At 43.2% G+C, this 19028-nt stretch overlaps 1 protein-coding gene across 2 annotated transcripts in view; it reads right to left on the bottom strand.

Moving 5' to 3' along the window:
• PREX1 (phosphatidylinositol-3,4,5-trisphosphate dependent Rac exchange factor 1) overlaps positions 1-19028 on the bottom strand; it is a 146335-nt gene that overhangs the window by 70458 nt on the left and 56849 nt on the right. For both annotated transcript variants that reach the window (XM_039382335.1, XM_039382334.1), the window contains exons 2-5: positions 18324-18395; positions 13996-14118; positions 8733-8837; positions 5873-5974 (exon numbers count right to left, since the gene is read on the bottom strand). In XM_039382335.1, coding sequence (XP_039238269.1) covers positions 5873-5974; positions 8733-8837; positions 13996-14118; positions 18324-18395 — 402 coding nt within the window. The remainder of the gene's footprint in view (positions 1-5872; positions 5975-8732; positions 8838-13995; positions 14119-18323; positions 18396-19028) is intronic.

Genomic DNA, 19028 nt, shown 5'->3' on the forward strand with positions numbered 1-19028 from the left:
CAGAAAACTATTCCTTGCAAAGAGTTTCTTAAAATAATTCATAAAACACACTTTTCTCTCTTCTTTGTTGGGGGAAAAAGATCTGCAAAGGTATTCTGTATCACAAGCCGGGAAAAAGAGATTATCTTTGTTCTTTAAAGAATTAAGATGGAAATGGGAACTGTGCCCTCTGGGCACAGGATTTTCCCTTTGTTTCATGCCTCTTTCATAGCTGTGAAGATTGACATTGTGTCACTCGTAACACCTACACACAGAACACAACTTCTTTTACAAAGGGAGTAACAGAGCACTCCAAGCATCTCCATCCAGCCCTGGTGTCCTCCTGAACAGTGCCAGGAAGGACAGAGGGACATCTGCAGCCCCTCTAATCACAAAGGCCAGGTTTGGATTATGCAGTGGAGTAAAAACATTTCCAACTGAAGTATTTCAATCTCAGATACTGTTTTAAATAGCTGAAAGCTAAAAGAGTTCCAAACGTTACAGAATCTAAATATAGGAACTAAATCACAAGAAGTAAGACACATCATCTGCTCATACATTTGTCTGTTTGCTGATTGTGCTGAAGAACCTCACAGAGGAAGATGCCAAGAGGTGGCAGGAGGGATGATGAGCAAACAATACAGGTGGGCAGAGGAAACAAGAGAGGGTTTAAATGTAAATGCAATTTCAGTATTTCCTAGAAAAAAAGGATGTTATTCTGCTTAACTGACCTTTTTTTAAGAAGTCTCTGTCACCCCTCCCCATGTCCTCCCTTGCCACACAACACTGACTGCTGGTGTACTTCAAACACGCTTTGCAGCTGGAAGTTACAAGTTTCTGTATTTTAGAAATTCCTTCCTCCTGTCTTTACTCTCCTGAGAACACTCAGACATGGTTTAACACGGGTTTTGTGTGATGGATGCTGCCACTGTGCCCCGGGTGGTGCAATCCCTGCTGCCAGGACTGAGCCCAGCCCAGGGCATGCACACAATGTGGTCACAGAGCCCCAGCCCTCAGCTCCCAGAGAGAGCAAATACAACTCATTTCTGTGCTGAGCAGTTCAAAAAGTTGTGTTACTTAACAGTTCAGCTCCAAAATGTGGTTTAAAAGAAACCACCACCAACAAAAAACCCAAGCCACCTTCAGTGAATATAAATATTACTGGGAGTTTTACATTTGTATTTTACAGTTTGTAATATATGCCTGTATTAAAATCTATTTTACACTTAAACTAATCAAAAAATAAATGTTACATCAAGTTTCATCTGTGTACCTGCCAATCACATTAGTTTTTTAATTCTGCATATTTTTAAAATTTGTAATTTATGTCAATGTCTCTGCAGGGTAAATACTTGACAAGCAATGATAAATCAGATAAAATAGATTAGATTTAATGTGCCATCAAACCTACGATACATGCTAAATTAAAATGCAGCAAAAACATGTTTCCAGTTTTATAAATATTAGCAGCTATTTGTGGTTATATATAGAAGTGTGGAAGACAGCAGTATGATTTATAAATTGGCAGTGTTCCTTACAGCTCTGTAGGGCATCGATGGTTTTTAATGCTGTGCTACAGAGAGCTGGATTTAACCACACAATATCATGAATCTGAGAGCAACACCGCTTTTTTTGGGGGGAAAAAAAGAAAAAGAAAGCCAAACCCCCAGAGATAAATATATTCAATTATGGCCAAGTAGAAAAATAGAAGGTTCTGCTTCTTGAACAGCTCTGAAAGGAATGGAGAGGGAGAAGAGGGAGACAGGGAGTTAACCTTCCTTCATCCTGTTCTGCATCCACACCACCAGCTTCCCATCCTTCCCTTTCCAAGTCCAGGCAGTGATTCACTAAGCCTGTGTGTGCCTCACTGCTGGGCTTTCCTTTCCAAGGGGATTCTGAATCTGGTCACTGCTCTTTGCATCCAGGCTTTTCTTCCCCTCCCAGGGCCAATGACTCTTCCCCACATGAAGCAATACATAATTACTGCCCTAATCGTCCCCGGAGTTGTGTACACACTGAGATATTTTTAAAGGATCAGAAGTGGAATGTGCATTTCTGGCTGGAGTCTGAGCAATTCCTTAACAGAACAGGGCTCAGACAGGGCACAGGCCCTGGGACAGCTCTGGGCTCTCAGGAGCCTCAGGGTGCTACAATCATGTGCTGCACATTCCTCCAGTGCTGGGAGGAAGGAGACAGAAGTGACTGCCTAATCCCCACCCCGATGGTGTGATTAACTCATGATCACCACTCCCCCAGGGTTTGCTTCTGGCTGACAGAAACGCTCTTTATTAAGGAAAAAAGGCTATTTTTGTTCAGAGACTGGTTTACAGAACAGCTGCTTTTACTCTTCAGCAGTAGGGTTCAGACTGGTTGCTTGAGTCCCCCAGGTGGGACAGAGCTGCCTTCATCCAAACCATTCTGCTGGAACACCAGGGAGTTCTCCAGCAGCACCTGCTGCTTCCGAGTGGCTCACACAGTTTATGCCCTCAAGGTCTGTGCATCCTTTTGCCTCTGCTTCCTTTCCTCCTCCCAAATGACAATGCCCAGCACAGTTTTGTTTTGCCTGAGCCTGGTCCAAGCCCCTTTCTCAATTAGAAGGAAGTAATTTACTGACCAGCAAATTCTACATGAATTTTTTTGCATGCTGTCTGAAGCAGGTAAGAACTGTATTAGGGGCAAAAATATTAATATCATTACCTCTCTATTTGTACAGAGATTATGAAATGCCATAGCTAGGCTGGAGTCTCAGCCTTCAAACCATATAAAAGGCTTGTAAATTAGACAAAAAGAAAGCAACCGAATTGCTCAAACTCAAAAAAAAACCCAAAAAACCAAAAAAAACCCCCACAAAACAAAACCAAAAGAAAACCCCAAACAAACGGAAAAGAACACAACCAAAAACCCAACCAAAACAAACAAAAACTGTTTACAGTCAGCCACTCCAAAGCTGCAAAGTTTGAGTCACAAAAATTGGGAAACTACAAATAGAACTGAAGTTTATCAATCACCATCATCTGAATCATTGTTCTGTCTCCACCATTTGCTAGTGAAAAAAACTCAGAGGATGAGAAAATATAAGGTCACCAGTTGCAGGATGCCATACGGTTTTGGAAATTATTGTAATATACGCCCAAAGTGTGTCTGCACTTGGAGATATTCCAGCCTATTATTCCTCATTAAGTAACACAAATCAACCCCATGCCAGATGCTATTATCCTGAAGAGGAATACTCACATAAGATATTAATAAAAAAAATAGTTCAGCATTTAAAATATGTGCCTTGCTCTACTGCTCTGGTTGGTTTTCAAACACAGACAAGTCTGAATTCCATGGTGGATACCAATTTTACCAAACCTACTACTCAGCTACACTAAATACTTATGCTAAACAAGGTCATATCAAAGTTATCAGAAAACCTGGATGTTCACAAGCTCTTGCTAAAAACAAAGGTAAAAGAAGGAAGTAGGCTAGCTCTGGTCTATCACTTCTCTCATCAGTTGGAATACAACAGTATCTGTTTGCCCTGGGAATTAGATAAAATAAGATCCAATCCCCATGAATACAAACCAGCTATTTCAGGAGCAATAACTGCAGTTCAGTAGCAAAGGGAGAGCAAACACTTAAATTGAGGGTTGTGCTATTTTTAAATCTATCTTTTTTTAGAGCTCCATTTTTCTGGTCCGCACGAACAGAACACGCCTGTATTTTCCCTGAGCTGTTCTAATGTCTGAGACATTTGTGTCCACTCTGGTAATTTTGTGCTAGACAGTATCAAACAAGTCTTGAACAGGACACAGTTTATTCATTATGAATTCACTACCTTTGAGAATCACAATCCACCACACTTTCTAATGGTCACTGGTACTTTCTGAGCTGAACAACCTCTAGTCATGGCATAATCTCACTGACTGAGGCAGATTTGCTGCCTAATCAAAAAACCTAATTCCCCTCAGTTTTTTTTGAAAGCTCGTATTTCCTGTCCCGGAAATTTCAAGTGGTGAACAGTGTGTCATTTCTATCGGCCTGGATACAGAAAGAAACCCATAGAAGAATGGGATGCAGCATCAGGAGACTCTTGGTCAGAGCTCTTGCTGGAAGACCTGCCCTAGAGGGGCACCACGGAATGGGAAAAGTTAAGCTGAAGAACACCAAAACATTATTGCATCAATGATGCTGCTACCTTGTAATCAAAGGTGTGCATTTCTTTTAGGTGTGTTTCTGTAGTCAGTATTCTCATGAGATTTGAGTAAAAAGTCTAGAAATTTCAGAGGAATTTGCATTATTGGCAGCTTTTGTCATTCTAGTATTTTGAAGAGCTTTTAAAACAGCACAGAAATTTCAATTTGCCAGTCAAGGTCCTGCCAGCAGACAGAAAGGTCTACAGATTATCCAAACTGATAGAAGCCTAGCACTCAATCATGCTTCCCAAAGATCTTAAAAATTAAGCAGGCCTAATTAGGAATGGGTGATCCAGCAACACAGCAATGCTAAAAAGAGAAAAAACAGAGGTACTGAGGTGCAGAAGTAACAGAGGAAGTTCTCTAAGACAGTCATGCACGTGCATGGCTTAGAGCAGAGATCCCCAAACCATGCTCAAGAGATGACTGATGGTCTCCACCCTGCAGGGTCAGACCCAACATGGGAAACTACACTGACTTCAGAGCTACCACCAGCTCATCAAGGACACAGAGTAAAAGGTAAGAAATATGGGGTGCCAACAGTGATTTTTTGATTTCATTCAAAAAGTTCAGGAAATTTTGGGATAAAGCTGCTCAAAGATTGCTTTTAGATAACTGTGTAGGCAATAGAATGATTCCACCTGTAGAAAAGACAAGTTTTGAAAATTTGGCTCTGCAGCTGGATGGAAATAAATCATTTAAATATTTATCAGATGAAATAAGTAATTTACAATTTTCAGTGGAACAGCAGATGAGTATTGAGCCAAATAGCTCGTACCTACAAAACCCCTTCACCTGGGGAGGGGAAGGGCACAGCGCTGCAACAGCTGTACAGGACACAGCTGGTTCATGTGCTCAGCCTGGGACCAAGAGTACCAGCTCAGCACAGAGCTCTTACTTTCTTCCAGAACTCAGAAAGGGACCTTTCTTTCCAAGTGTGAGGGAAGCTCCTCCTTTATTTAATTAATTTCGTTTTAGTAAATGCAGTGTGACTCTGGCTGAGGAAGGACTGACATCACAGAACACCGATGGCTGTCAGCCACAGAGCGTCCACAAGGCCACTGGTGCTGCCAGCTGTCCCAAAAACTGCTTTCTCCTTTTCCCTCTCCTTGTCCTGACCTGGAGGGATGAGAGGCAACTTAGCTCTCTTCAGGTCTTTTATTCTTTAGCTGCTATGGTAAGAATACCAACACAGGGGCCAATTACTGCCACTTACAGTCCTCATTTCTGCAATCACACCCGTCCACTGGGAATCATCTGAGACAACCAAACAGTTTTCAAACAAGCTGACGAACAGCTGTCAGATGATACAGGATTTTGATCATTACTGACCTAAACACACTCAAAGCAGACACATTGTGATGAAAGACATATCCAGTTTGGAGTCCCCAGAGCCACCCAATCCCTCGGAACATTGGCACGATTCTGGCTGAACAAAGCTTTACAGGAAGTGGCTGAAATAGCCCTCACAAGCCTTAGTAACATCTGAAGAGAACTGAAGTCAAAAGACCCTGTCTGGTCTACCCATTATAGGATTTAGCACCCACCCTGTTAGCATCAGGCACCTTTTCACCTGTACCCATAAAAAACCACTTTCTTCAGAGACAGTCCAACCTTCAGGAAAGCAGTAGTAGCAACAAAAGTCAGGGTTAAAAAAATGCAGAATCATTTGAAGAATAAAACAACCATCTGGAGAAATACTTTCTTTGGTTTACCTTAAGCAGAAGTGGATATTTGCAAATTCTCTGAATTGGAGTCAGCAGATAACCCTCCAGTGGAATGTCAGTCGTCTTTCTGCCTCCCAAAAGCATACAACCCTATAGTCAAAAAAGGGAAGAAATGTTACCTCAGACACAAAGCTTTCAGGTGCTCTTTGACACGATTCTGTATTCCTACAACATGCATTAAAGTCACAAAACACTTTGTCAAACCTAAGGTACAGGAGATGGCACTTCATTTACCACTGACACAGAGCCATCGACCCTGCAGGCATCGAGAGAAGAAAACTGGTTGTGGATAACAAGGCTGTGCAGAAAGGTATCATCTCAGAGAAATATTATACAGCTGGTGGCTCAAAAAACATCATAACAGAGGGGTGGCAATCAGCAAACCTGGATGCACCATTACCTGAAAGAATTCAACCTACCCCCACAACTGGTATGACCATTTGGTTTTGTTCACTGGTTTTACACTATTGGTCCAGCAAACTCTTGAAGGCTAAAATAAAGCCTACTAACTGGCAATCATGTCATTAATTCTAGTCCAGCCCTTATGTCTGAAGGAAACTGAACTGGAATTGGAACAAATGACTCATCTGCATCACATCCACCAATTCTCTGGCAAAACATTATGCCTGAGCACAGCTGGACAAACAGCCTGGGTGCACTGGCTGCCTAAACCAGCACACGTGAACCTCCCAATAGATTATGGACATTCATTTCTCAGAATTAACATAAAGGGAATTGTAAGAATTGGGTATGGCACTGGGAAAAAAAAAAACATTTAACAGTCCTTGATCTGTCCTTATTTGTTGCTATTGGCTGCTGCCAGAGACAGGTAGTGGATTCAGAAAGACTTCAAATCCACTTCAGATAAACTAGTCCACACTCCTATGTTCAATCATGAATATGGACTTTGCTCCAAAAATCACCCCAGCTGCAAACCTGTCCTGTCCACAGAAGCTGAAGTTAAATGCAGTTCAGCCAAGAAGGGCCTGCTTTGGGGCATCACCAGTAACATTTTCCCCTGTGAAATGTGTGCTGTGGCTCAGACACATTCTGAAATTTAGTGGGTTTTTGGCTGTAGTTCAACAATCCTTCTCTTCAAGGAATGTTCACAGACATCATACATAAAATCTCATTAGTCCTAACTGGTATTTTTACAGACAATTGTCTGTAAAATAACCCCTCCCCAGGCTATTCTAGATCTCTGGCATTGGCTACCAGCTTACAATGCTCCCTGTCCAATTTTCCAAGTCTCGAGTGATTCAGTCCTTCCCATCTCTTCTTTCAGCCCTCTCTCTAGCTCTGGGCTCAAAACTGCCCTTTAACACTTACTGATTTTTCAAACACATTCCCACATTTTCTGTTTCAGCAGCTGTGAGGGGGCAATCAGGCCAAATCTACCCTCACAAGCAAAGCTTTGTATTTTAACACTGCCTTCCCTGCACAGTGGCATTATAGGAGGCAGTGGAGAAGGGAGGGCAGGCCTGGAAGAAATTACAGCAGCCACAGCAAAGTAGACACTTCAGTGCAGCCTCTCTTCCCATATTTACTGCTATTTTAAGACTCTCTTGGATTCAGGTGCTGCAGCAACCCACAGCAGACAGTGTGACATCTTCTGTGTGCCTTGTAATCAGCTTGCCAGCTGCTGCCAGTAACACAGATAGGAGGCTTTGTCAATCCACTGGACGTGGAGAACGTTCTGAGTGTTGGGAAGGACAGTGTTTACATGTAATTTTTCTCCTCTTTCTCAAGTTTCCCTCAACAGAAGCACCCAAAGAACCCATGAACAAGGAAAGGGTCATTTGGTGACTCAGAGTAATGGCTTAACAAGGTTCATTAAAACTCAGACATGACAAAGAGACTCTGCCTACCCATCAGCATGAGGGCTTGTCCCTGCTGCTCCCTCTGAGGCCTGTATTTTGTGGCTAAAGGAATGCTCTGGCCCTGCTTGTGACTGACATTTATGCAGAAGTTTTCTTTTGCTGTACTAAATTGGGAAAGAGCAGATCTTTGGCAAAAGTCTGAAAGAAGAGCAGAAGGACAAGCAGAAAGAAGTGCAGGTCCTTGGCAAAAAGACAGCCTTTTACTTCACAGAATTTACTAGAAAAAAAGTTGATGTGCCTCACCTATGTGCCAACCCCATTCCAGATGCCATGCATGCACAGGGGCAAGCAGAACGGGGGTGAAAGTAAGGAGGAGAAACAACCAAGAAAAGAAGGAAAAATAAGAAATGTTGGGCAGAAGGCACTGTCCACTGGTTGCTTCTCCTCCCAACACAGACTCTTAAGAGGCATTTGAAGGCTGCATGGTCACAGTCCCTCCCAGTGTAGATCCACCATGCATGGCTTGGATGGGGAGTTGGGTCACTTTTGATATAAGCAGCAATGATGCAGTCAAAACAATTCATCCAGACTACATTTCCTGTCCACAACTGGACTCATGGGGAAAAGCGTGTCAGAAGCAGGTCACATTTTTCTGGTGAGCCTGCAGATGGTGAATTGGTTAGAGAACTGAGCAGGGAATCAAATCCAATGGGAATTAGCCTCAGTCCCGCTGCTGACTTATTGCATTACTCTATTAACAATCTGTGCTCATTTTTTCTGTTGCTTCTTAAAAAAAAATAATTAAAAAAAAATCTTCTCTGTTTCCCCTGCACTCACTAACACCAGAGGGGTGCTCAGTTCCGTGCCTCAACTCACCAGTTACCTCAGTGCCCATCCACCCTGAGTGCTCCATACCTGGAATGGATCCTACCTGCAAAATGCCCAGCATTCCTGGGATACCAAGGGGTTATTATGAGTACAGGGCATAGTCAGATTGTTAAGTCAAGAGTGCTAGAGAAGGTGCTTACCAGGAGGAATGTTCTCACTGTTGGGATCTTGTTCAACTCCATCAGCAGTCTGAGTGCTTTCTCGTGGTTGCTGCAGTACTCCTCGTACACAAAGAATTTGTCTTTCTGCAGGGAAAAACAGAGGAACTTATTGACTCAGACACAACTTGAGAGGATATTTTCCACAGTCTGATACCAAATTCTTTACAAATATGGGTGCACTCCAAGTGGCATTAGGGTTGGAGTTTTCATGAAGCATGTGACACTCCTCTAATGTGAATAATGTATACAGGTGTTCCACTAACTCCTGGCTTAACTCTGCTCTAAGTCAACAGAAGCCTTCTGAGCACTGAGACTTCCAGCACTTTTCCTCTTAACACATCAGTGAGATCACAGATACTCTTTGCTGAAAGGAGGGATTTTGCTATCTCAGGGATACTTGTATGTGTGTTAGGATGTTCCACGAGAGTAACCGGGAGCAAAGAAAAGCCAGGAGCAAGAGGGATGATGTTTCTGAGCCGTGCTGACCACTCCTAAAGGAGGAAGAAACACAGGTGGCTGGGAAGAACCAAGGCCTGGAAGAAGCTCAGAGACCTGGAGAGGAACTATAACACAAAGCAAGCAGCTGGAAACTCCCTGCCTTTCATGGAGTTGGTTGGTTCACTTTGTGTTCTGAAACAAGTGGCAGACAACACCAAACAGCTGTCCATAATAGTTTCCCTAACTGGAAGAATTTCATGAAATACACACAAAATAACCAGCATATTTAAAGAAAGGGAAAGGCAGCTTCAGAACTAGATTGAGGTACTACTTACACAGGGACATGTCACAGCCACCAGCATATGCTGGAAGGAAATCCCCTGCTAAGAAACGAGGGTCAGCTGGCAGGTCAGGGGCAGCAAGTTCTGCTCTTCTGAGCTCCAGATTCAAAGACAGTGCAACTTCTTCTATCTACAACGATCAGAGATGCCGAACCCATCGCAAACACCAGGTATCTGGAAACACTGGAGTGATTCAAAAAAGGAGTAACAACTATTTCCATGCCTGAGCAGATGAGGCAAGAGGTGAGTTGATCCTCTCAAGGCTGGTGGGACTGGCTGAACCTTCAGCAGCGATGTTCTGGGGTTCCAGCATTGCATCCACCAGGATAAAATGGGGTCATAACAGTGTAGTACGCTTTAGGCAGGTTGAACAATTCAGAAGCCAAAAAAACCCCACCATTTTCTGGGTGTTTCTCACAATAGCAGTTTATTTTCTGCATTTAGCCACAATGCAGTGCCATACAGAGCACCCAGACAGGCTACTTTGCATATCAGAAGTCATTTCAATGCAATAGTGTGGAACTCTGTCAGGGGTAGCATGTAAGGCCTTCCAGAGCTACACCTCAAGGGCACCAAGCCATGCAGCCAATCCCCCCCATAGTTTGCTGTTGCATTCACATCAGGATCCCGGTCTGAAAACATTCTACCTGGACCTCTCCATCTCCCCAGAACTTGGAAGTTAATTTTTTTGAGTTTTGATTTGGTTCCTAGCACTCCTAAGCCTTCCTGAGTTAGCTGAAGATCTCTGCAGCATTTAACTACTTTTAGGATAGCTCATACTGATCCAAGCAAAAACCTACTGCCAACTGAAGGAGTTCTGTAACATGAATCCATGGGAATACAGCTGCACTCCCTGGGTATTCCCTTTGCTGTTGTCATATGGAAAAGAAATTGAGTTAATGTTAGTTGAGGAGAATTTGACATTCTAGTCAGATGCTCAGAGGTAGAGGTACATGCACAGGGACTGTAAAACGCTTTTGGGTTTGGTTTATCACTAATCTGATGAATTGTGTTCCTCTCCTTGTACTTCCAAAGAAAGAACTGAGAATAAATATATGTATGTCCAAACACAAGAACAATAGTACAAAGCAAATAAAACAGTAGCCACAAAGGGTAGGGTGCAAAGAGCTGGAATGCACACGTGCAAGACTTTTATCCTTCATCGGCAGCTGTTCAGTTGCTACTGGGAATACTGGGAATACTGGAAAGCTGCAGAGAAACAAAGGCTCTGGTCACCAGATGCAGGAAAAGGCAGGGCTGGGTCCATAACACAATAGAAAAAAGTCAACAGGATTGTTGTCACCCATAAAAACTAGAGCTACAGAATAAGACAGATATCCAAGTTTCTCCCACATTTCCTCCTCTCGCCCCCTCTCAGCTCCAAGGAAGCACACAAGCACCATGCTCGAAACTAAAAATAGAGCCATTAACACGACAGCATCCGCTACATCACTGCACACAAAATGTCACTGCCCAGGTTTCTGACTGCAGCTCTGAGTGCCTGGAGTTTGGGAGGTTATATTTAGATCACGACAAAATCCCTTTGCTAAAGCTCGAGGCAGCACAATAATTGCACACACACCAGAGCAGTCCCCCCGGCCCTCCCCAGCTGTGCCGCACGCCGGCGACCCACAAATATGAGAACTATGCTGGAAATGACTCAGTGGCTCAAGTGTTTAATTTCCTCCCTGGGTGACAGTCAGTCCTGGGCTCTCCCCTTGCCTGGGGAGGAAATTATCAGTTACCTAATTACAGATGTTAGCTCAGGAATTCTGAACCTGCAGTTACTCTAGGTTAAAGTGCAATTATGGTCAGAGACGGGCCCACATAAAAATGGCACCTTCTTACTCAGCAAATCTGCAGGACACACAGCAAGACCTCCTGATTTTGGTAAGTCTGTACTGTTCTTTGTTTGGTTAAAATAAATCTTTAACCAATAGTCTATTCTCCCAATATGTTATTTTGGGTCCATTAGAACTGCCCACAAATTAGTACAAATTTGAAAACAGTTTTGACTAGAAAAAAACAAGTAAGGCATTTGGAAAACTGTAACCATTTTATTTGGACATATTTTTAACAAGGCATGGCATTTTCTTGTTTCAAAGTAGGCTGAAACCAACTTTGTCAACATGAAAAACCCAAACAGAAGACATAATTCTCAACGAAACAAGATCCCTGATGACTTAGACAGTAAAACTGATCACTCATGCTACACTGCTCCTAAAAAATTAGCATAAAACACATTTCCCTTGAACTAATTTCTAGCTAATACGTCACCAAACCTCTGGCAATATCAGAAAGGAAGGATCTGGCAATTCCCTGCCCTCCTGCTCCACAGTCACATGTTTTCATGACCTGCACAGCTGAGCTGTGGTCACTGCACAGTCAGTGCATGTGCTCTCCCTTCCTTGACTGTTCCTTACTCAGACCAGAGGTTCCACACTGCTCCTAACGGTATTCCTACATTTCCTTAAGGAAATTACAGATGAGACCAGCTTTTTCCATATATTCTGAATTAAATACATGTTCTGCTTCCACGTGCATAGGCTGCTTCTCCCCAGGGGGACCCTGGAACAGTTGGGGTGCCCATTATTGGCACTGCACTCCACAGACAGTGATGTGAGCTCCTCTCAGTCACACTGACTATCAGAAGACCAGTTCTCACCAGCACTCACTCCTGTGCATTGCAGTTTCATAACTCCTGTATCGCTTCACGCTGGATAGGTAAGGAATATTCCATAATTATCATTTATAATTATAATTTAATAGTAATAAATGCAAAGTGTTCGTATACAAGAAAATGGTGACAGTGACCACATATCTCAGGCCTTGCACTCAGTCCAACAACTGGAAGTAAACATTTCGGGTTTTTCAGCACCACTTCAACCCAGCAGCCAATCTGACAGCATCACCCTCTAGTTCTGATAGTCTCCCTAATAAATATTAATATATTAATATAGTATATCTTGTTCATAGCCAGTGATTCCAGTGGGTGGTCAAGGCTTTAACTGAGGTCACCAGTAAGTTTTTCAGCAGCTGACAGTCATTTCTCACATCTGATACAATTCTGGGGCATGGTCTCAGTCTCCCACTTTCTGATACTATTTTAATAATTGTCACAGCATAAATAAAAATTAAACGAGGAGGGTAGTTGGTGAAGCTCCAAGTAATGAATGGCTGTATAACTGCTGCCCACTCAAACCTGATGAACTGTGAAAGCATGAATTTTGATTATGAAAGCCTAATAGAACACATTTTGATAGGAAATGGGCCTGTGGCTTAATGGAGTTAATAAGAATTTGAAGAAATGGCTATTATGTACTTGCTTTCTAATTTTCAGCCATCTCAGGAGGGCTGCTCCAAGTGAAAAAAATGTGCAATTTCTAATTATGTTACATGTAAATTAGGTAACTTTGCATTTAAATTAGTCCAGCCTGTAACTCAGTGTATGCAATTGGTCTTGCAAATGCAGCATGGTCTGTACACACGTCAGTCAAGAGGAGGGCACGTGGATGTGACTGAAATCAGGCCAAGCGAGAAACAAACCCAAAATCTACCACAGGAACAATTCCACAGCATAAGAAACAAGTGACAAGGAGAGAGGCAGTGCAGGATCAGCAGCTGCAATTGCAGGGTCCCTGTTGGGGGTCTGTGCTCTCCTGGGTCAGGGAGCAGCACCTCAGAGCAGATGAGGACGGACACAAGATCATGTCACGGCTGTCCAGCAGAACAAGAACCAGCTGTCAGGCACAAAGCCAGAGGATACCACAGTAATTCACCAAAATGTCCTAAATCACCTGGCAGAGTGAATTTGCATCTTAGAAATGCTTTCCCCTTCTGTGTCTGGCATCCTGAGCCTGCAGTAGGAGTTCAAAAGCCACACTGGATCTACTTTGGAGCTACAGAGTGCAGGTACTCATTTGTTCCATGCTCAAAGGCTGGGTGTTGCAACTTGTGCTTCTTTCAGCAAGATAAACCCTCTCACACTGCCTTTCATTTACAAACAAACGTATGCACAGACACCAACTGCTGTAAATGATGTACTGTCCTTTGGGTTTAATTTTTACCTTTATGGGTCTCAATTTTTAAAAATTTTACAATACACACAATAATTCTTCATTTACTTGAAATTAAGCTGCTTTTTTGAAACATTTGGGACCAAAGCAGACAAACTCTCAGCAATAAAATGTGATCAGCTGGGTGAGAAAAAAAGAAAAAAAATTCAATGGGAAAAGGAAGAGTTTCTAAAAATACACTGTTGTTTAGCTGAGTTTGATGTGGTGCCCATTGTTCTAATTCACAAGTTCTCATTCACAAATTTTTTCCCACCCTACCTACAACCTTCATACAACACACATTGTCATAGTATTGCTACAAGCCTTAGAGATTAGGACTTACTGAGGGGCAGGAGAGCTTATGACAGGAAACTGCATTTGCAGATAGCATTAAGTCATTGTACTTACAAATTTTAAGAAAACATTTCCCAGTTCATGCTGAGACTGAGGTTCTGGTTGTAAACAAAATTCCAGGGCAGCCAGGAACTCCTTGTGAACACCAAGAATGTCTTCGATGTTAGAAAATAAGATCTGAAATATAAAAAGAAAAACATTGCTAGCTTTTAATACATCTCAGAGTGTTTGGTTAAGTGGTGGCACCAAAATATTGTGGCTCTAGACTTGCCATGATAGGATGCAAAGCACAGACAGGGACTTGTACAGAGTGAAATACACCTTATTTGCCCCTTTCCTGGCCCTCAGTGGAAATCTTTATTGCTCCTGAAGCACCTGCTGTAAATGAAGGTTATCTTTTCAGACCCCTGAGCATGATGAATGTGAGCAACCTCCTTCAAGTCTAGAGAAATTCCCCTATGAGATCAGCCACGTAAATGGAGCCACAAGGACCAAACTCACTTTGCAGGACACAAAAGTAGGGAGTCGTTTGCCTTTCCTTCCCACGCATCAGAAATCCCTTCCTGGAAGAAAGGGACTCAAAGTTCTTACACACAAAGGTGTACCTGTAAAGAGGGGATGAAATCTCTGCCACATGGGAAGTAGCATTTCACTGACCCAGGAAAAGAATAGTGTACAATCCTCCCAAACCTCAAGAGCAGCACCTCAGAGCTCCCTTTCACTGAGCTCAGTGGTTCCAAAGGCACAGGGAGAGAGGCCCCTGGTTCAGCCCTGTACTAAAAGGTAATTGTGACAGTTATGTGATCCCTGGGACTGGAATATACATGTGCTAAGGGGGATAAACTGCCAGGGTGAAAGTTGCTATAAACACATTAAATTTATAAGTCTTAATCGTTTTCATACAAAACAGAAGAAAGTGTGAATCCACATGTAGGAGATGGAATGGTACCTACAGAGGGGGAGAAGTCCTGATGTACAGTGACAGCCACCACTACTGGCAGCCACTGGAGGGAAGCCTGAAAGGGTAGAGGAAATCCTGGAGTCTGCAGTGACACACACATTGCAGACAATGTTTCTACCACTTTGCTTTAATCACAACACTTGCAAAGAGAAGATCTGCAGTGCAGTCAAACCAGCTTTCACTTTGGAAGAAGACTCCTTGGTCTGGCTCAGAGAGGGGGAGACAATTCTCTGAACCCCAAAGTCTGCAGCCCGGCAGAGCCAGCCTTCATCTTCCTGGCATTTGGTGTGGGAAGTGATCGAGCCTCACATCCTCCAAATGATTCCCAAAATGCCTCCCCTAACACTAAATGCTTCAGCTTTATGCATTGGAATTTATTCACTGGACGTGACACTGACTCAACCTGGTGGCTGATGATGTGGCAGCAATTCAGAGGAACAATAATCTGTAAATTAAGTCTAGTCATAGGAATGAAACCTCAATTCCTGGTTTATAACCAGTTTCTCTCTGGTTTAGCAGGAGTAGACCAGATCATGAATTCAAGGAGCCTTCCTCTCTGCAGGTACCCAGGTTCAGCTCTCTACCTTCTGTTATTCAAGGATGGAGAGAGTATTTCTCTCAAACTCCTGCAAGCTGGATGTGTGTGCAGAGCAAAGCCTGTTGCATGTTCCTTGTCTTTGCTCCCCTCTCCCTTCAGGAATGCTGAGACATGTAGTATGCACCATCATTAATGCATGCTTGTGTCTCAGAGCTCCTTTCTAGCCCTCAATAAACTAAAATATTCCGATGCATTGAATTTGCACTGATGGGCTCTGAAGCCAAGAAAAGGCCAGGGAGCTATAAACCTGCTCCCAGAAAACTTCCTGCACTAATTCAAGCAGAGCCTACAATGGTTCTGTCACATGGCTGGAAGTGATGTGATGACAGGGCAGCCCCTGCCTGCGTGGCTTTGCCAGAAGCTGTGCCAAAAGGGGATTAACAAGCAAGAGGCAAACATCTGTCAGGGATGATTTTATCCTTCAGGAGCAGCCTTCGGGGGGTGTTTTTTTGATCCAAGGAGTATCTGTGCAATCTAATGAGTTCTCTGGTGATCAGCAGAGCTCTGCTTGCAGCAGAATTTGCAGACAAGAGTCACTTGAAAATCAGGGCAGCAGACAGACCTTGACTGCACCTACTCCTGTGTCTAAGGCAGTTCCCACCCTTGTGCCCACCTTCCCATTGTACTGCCTTCAACCTGCTGTATCAGGGAGGTGACAGCACAGCACTAACAGATCAGGAGAGTTATTCCCACATGAGGCAGCATGTAAACTAAAACCAATTTTTCTGGTTTGATGTTGCTGCAGCTGTTAATCACTGGAGAACTTGTAAAATCTGGGCCTGGCACAGGACTCAGTTTAGCCCTTCTGGAAGGGGCTACAGTGGCCAAAGATTACTGAAATCTCCCATGCTTAGCTCCAGCTGTAGGAGAAACCTGCAAAAATAATAGTGGGAGCAATAACCCAAATTAGCCTCAAGGGCACTTTCTCCTTTTGCTCAGAGGTGAGTGACTGCCAGAATACCCTGTATTTTCCTCTAGACATTTCTGCTGCATGAAGAAAGGGAGGAAAGGACAGGCTTCTCTTTACATGAGCTGCCAAACCATTTTTACAGTCTCTGCTACCATCAGCCACCTCACAGCTCTCTGGTGACTCGAGACACATAATATCAGCAGGGAGATTATTAGAAGTCCCAACACCACCTTGCTTTTCCCATGTCTACCAGTAAGAAAGGAGAAAAAAAGGAGGGAAAAAAAGTACGAGTATCTTCCAACTGCAGGAAAAACTATTAAATTATTTGGCATAGTGGGAGATGGAGAGTGGAAAGAGGAGATAATATTGAATACATTCCTCTGATCAGAAAAACTGTGACTTTGTCAATCTATTTCACCAGCAATAGGCATAGGCCCTTTATTACTGAAGAGAAGCTCTGTTATTGAAGGCTGGTTATTGTAATAACAAGAATAAATGAGGTCTCACAGTGGCCTCAAAAAGACCCCCCAAGCACTTCAAGAATGACACAAAAATGAACTGGTACTTCCCCAGAGAAGTGTGATGAAACTTCAAATATAAATACATTTAAATCAGCAGAGAAAATATGCATTCTTCTGCACAGGCTTTGTGGGCACTGTATCTGATTATATGGCAGTCATAATTAATATTCATTTTGGTGATACCTGAATAATGATAGGATAATAATTTTCATCAGCACCTGCAGCTGCTTGCCAAATTGGCAAATAGTTGTGTAGGTTTATTTGCAAGTAGACTCACTTTTTGCACACAAGATCTATTGTAACTAATCACTTGTCTACTTTTTCTTCAGTCAGGCCTGAATTTACTTCAGACACTGGATGGTGAGTTTTTGGGGACTGGGGATTTCTAATTCTGTAGACAGCAAGAGGCTGAGCTCCACAAAGCTGCCATCAGTCTTGCTCCCAGCCCCTTCTGATGCCAGCCAGACAACAGCACTCCTTGCTGGCCTGACAGGCAGAGCACCTGGGACAGCCAGGGAACACTGGGCCAGGAAATGCCTGGTGTAACACCTACTGCTGCTGCCCTGCTCCCACAGGTGTACAGGGCAAAGCTCCTGCTGATGGAGGAGCTTCAGGACCAACAGCAGGCCCAGTAAACCAGCCTGCAGTGGCAAACAAACTGCACTGTTCCACTCACCTGCATGAGTGTACAAACAGGGCTTTGCTTTCACATGTGTACAAGGTGAGGTTTTAAGCCAAATTACTACAAGAAAGTGTTGCTTATATTTATAAGCATAATGAACAAGGTCCTCTGTGACCACAGGCACTAGAGAGGCCAGTACCTCACACTTCTGTTTCCATGTCCCTTATCTCTTTCCAGTGCAAATTTCATGCAGGAACCTCCTCACACAAGGGTCTCACACTTAGTCCTCCCACAAGAACCCAAATTCCACTAGAACACAAAGCATTCCTGCCTCCTTTTCACAAGCCTATCAATTTTAGAGTAGTAGAAGACAGCAGATATGAATTGGTTAATTGAACATTGTCAGGCAAAATGGACAAGGACTGTGCATTCCCTGCCTTTCCTCTCAAAGACACTGAAATGGCCTCTCTGTCCTCTACTCACCGTTTCACAAATCTTGCCAAAAGTTAGTATCTCTGACAACACTGCACTGTTGTCAAATTTTACTGAAATTAGCTGGTGAGATGAAAAATTGCTGGAAGATGACAGCTATAAGAATGGGAAAACAGATTGACAGATAAACTGTCAACATGAGCTCTTTCCCTTAGGGAACCAGCTTAATAATAAGCATCAATATGACAAGAGGGTATTTGATATTCATATCCCTGAACCTGGCCTTTCATTACATATTATCTTCCCTACCAAGAAAATGAGGAAGACAGAAGAAATACCTTAACATTCTCCTCTGTTATGTACTTCTCAGCTTTGTCCACAGCATTCTGGCGGATCCGGTGAAGAAATGCCTGCAGAGATAAAAAAAGATGATGTTTAAACGGCTTGATACAGTTTGATTTCACTAGTTTACATCCTGTAGGTTTCCATCAACACAGTGTGGCTGATTACCTTTAAGACCTAGAGAATGTAAACATTTTACCAGCTCCCCATCACAGATGGGAGGGCTGCAGACAGGCACCACCAAAGACATTTCCTACAACGCTGTTGGGCTTTGCCTGGCAATAAACGTCTTCCCTTTGTTGAAACTTTTAGACTTAATTATCTTTTACTACCAGCAGACTGCAGCAGGGTCCATTTGCTCTTTCTTTGAAGGTTCCCCTGTCTCTGGGATGCAGCTGTGCCCGAGCACAGCGAGACGTGTGTCAGCAAAGGACTGCGAAGAACAACAAAGGGACATTCACACTGCTGGAACTGAGGCACATCAGAGCCTTGAGCTGGGGCTACAGATGATTTCAACAACCTCAGCAGGGAAATGGAAATCACCAGACAGTGCCTGGGATACATTATCCTGTTCACTCCATTTCATTTGGTTAAACACAGACAAAACAACACTGGAACTTTTCACTTAGGTCAGGCTTCCCCTTCCCTCAGCTCTGCAGCCAAGTCAATAAAAAGCTCCAGGCCAGATACAAATGGACAGT

Source organism: Pipra filicauda, unplaced genomic scaffold (genome assembly GCF_003945595.2).
Source record: "Pipra filicauda isolate LSUMZ 115617 unplaced genomic scaffold, ASM394559v2 scaffold265_size1292809_pilon, whole genome shotgun sequence".
In the NCBI taxonomy this organism is placed as follows: Eukaryota; Metazoa; Chordata; class Aves; order Passeriformes; family Pipridae; genus Pipra; species Pipra filicauda.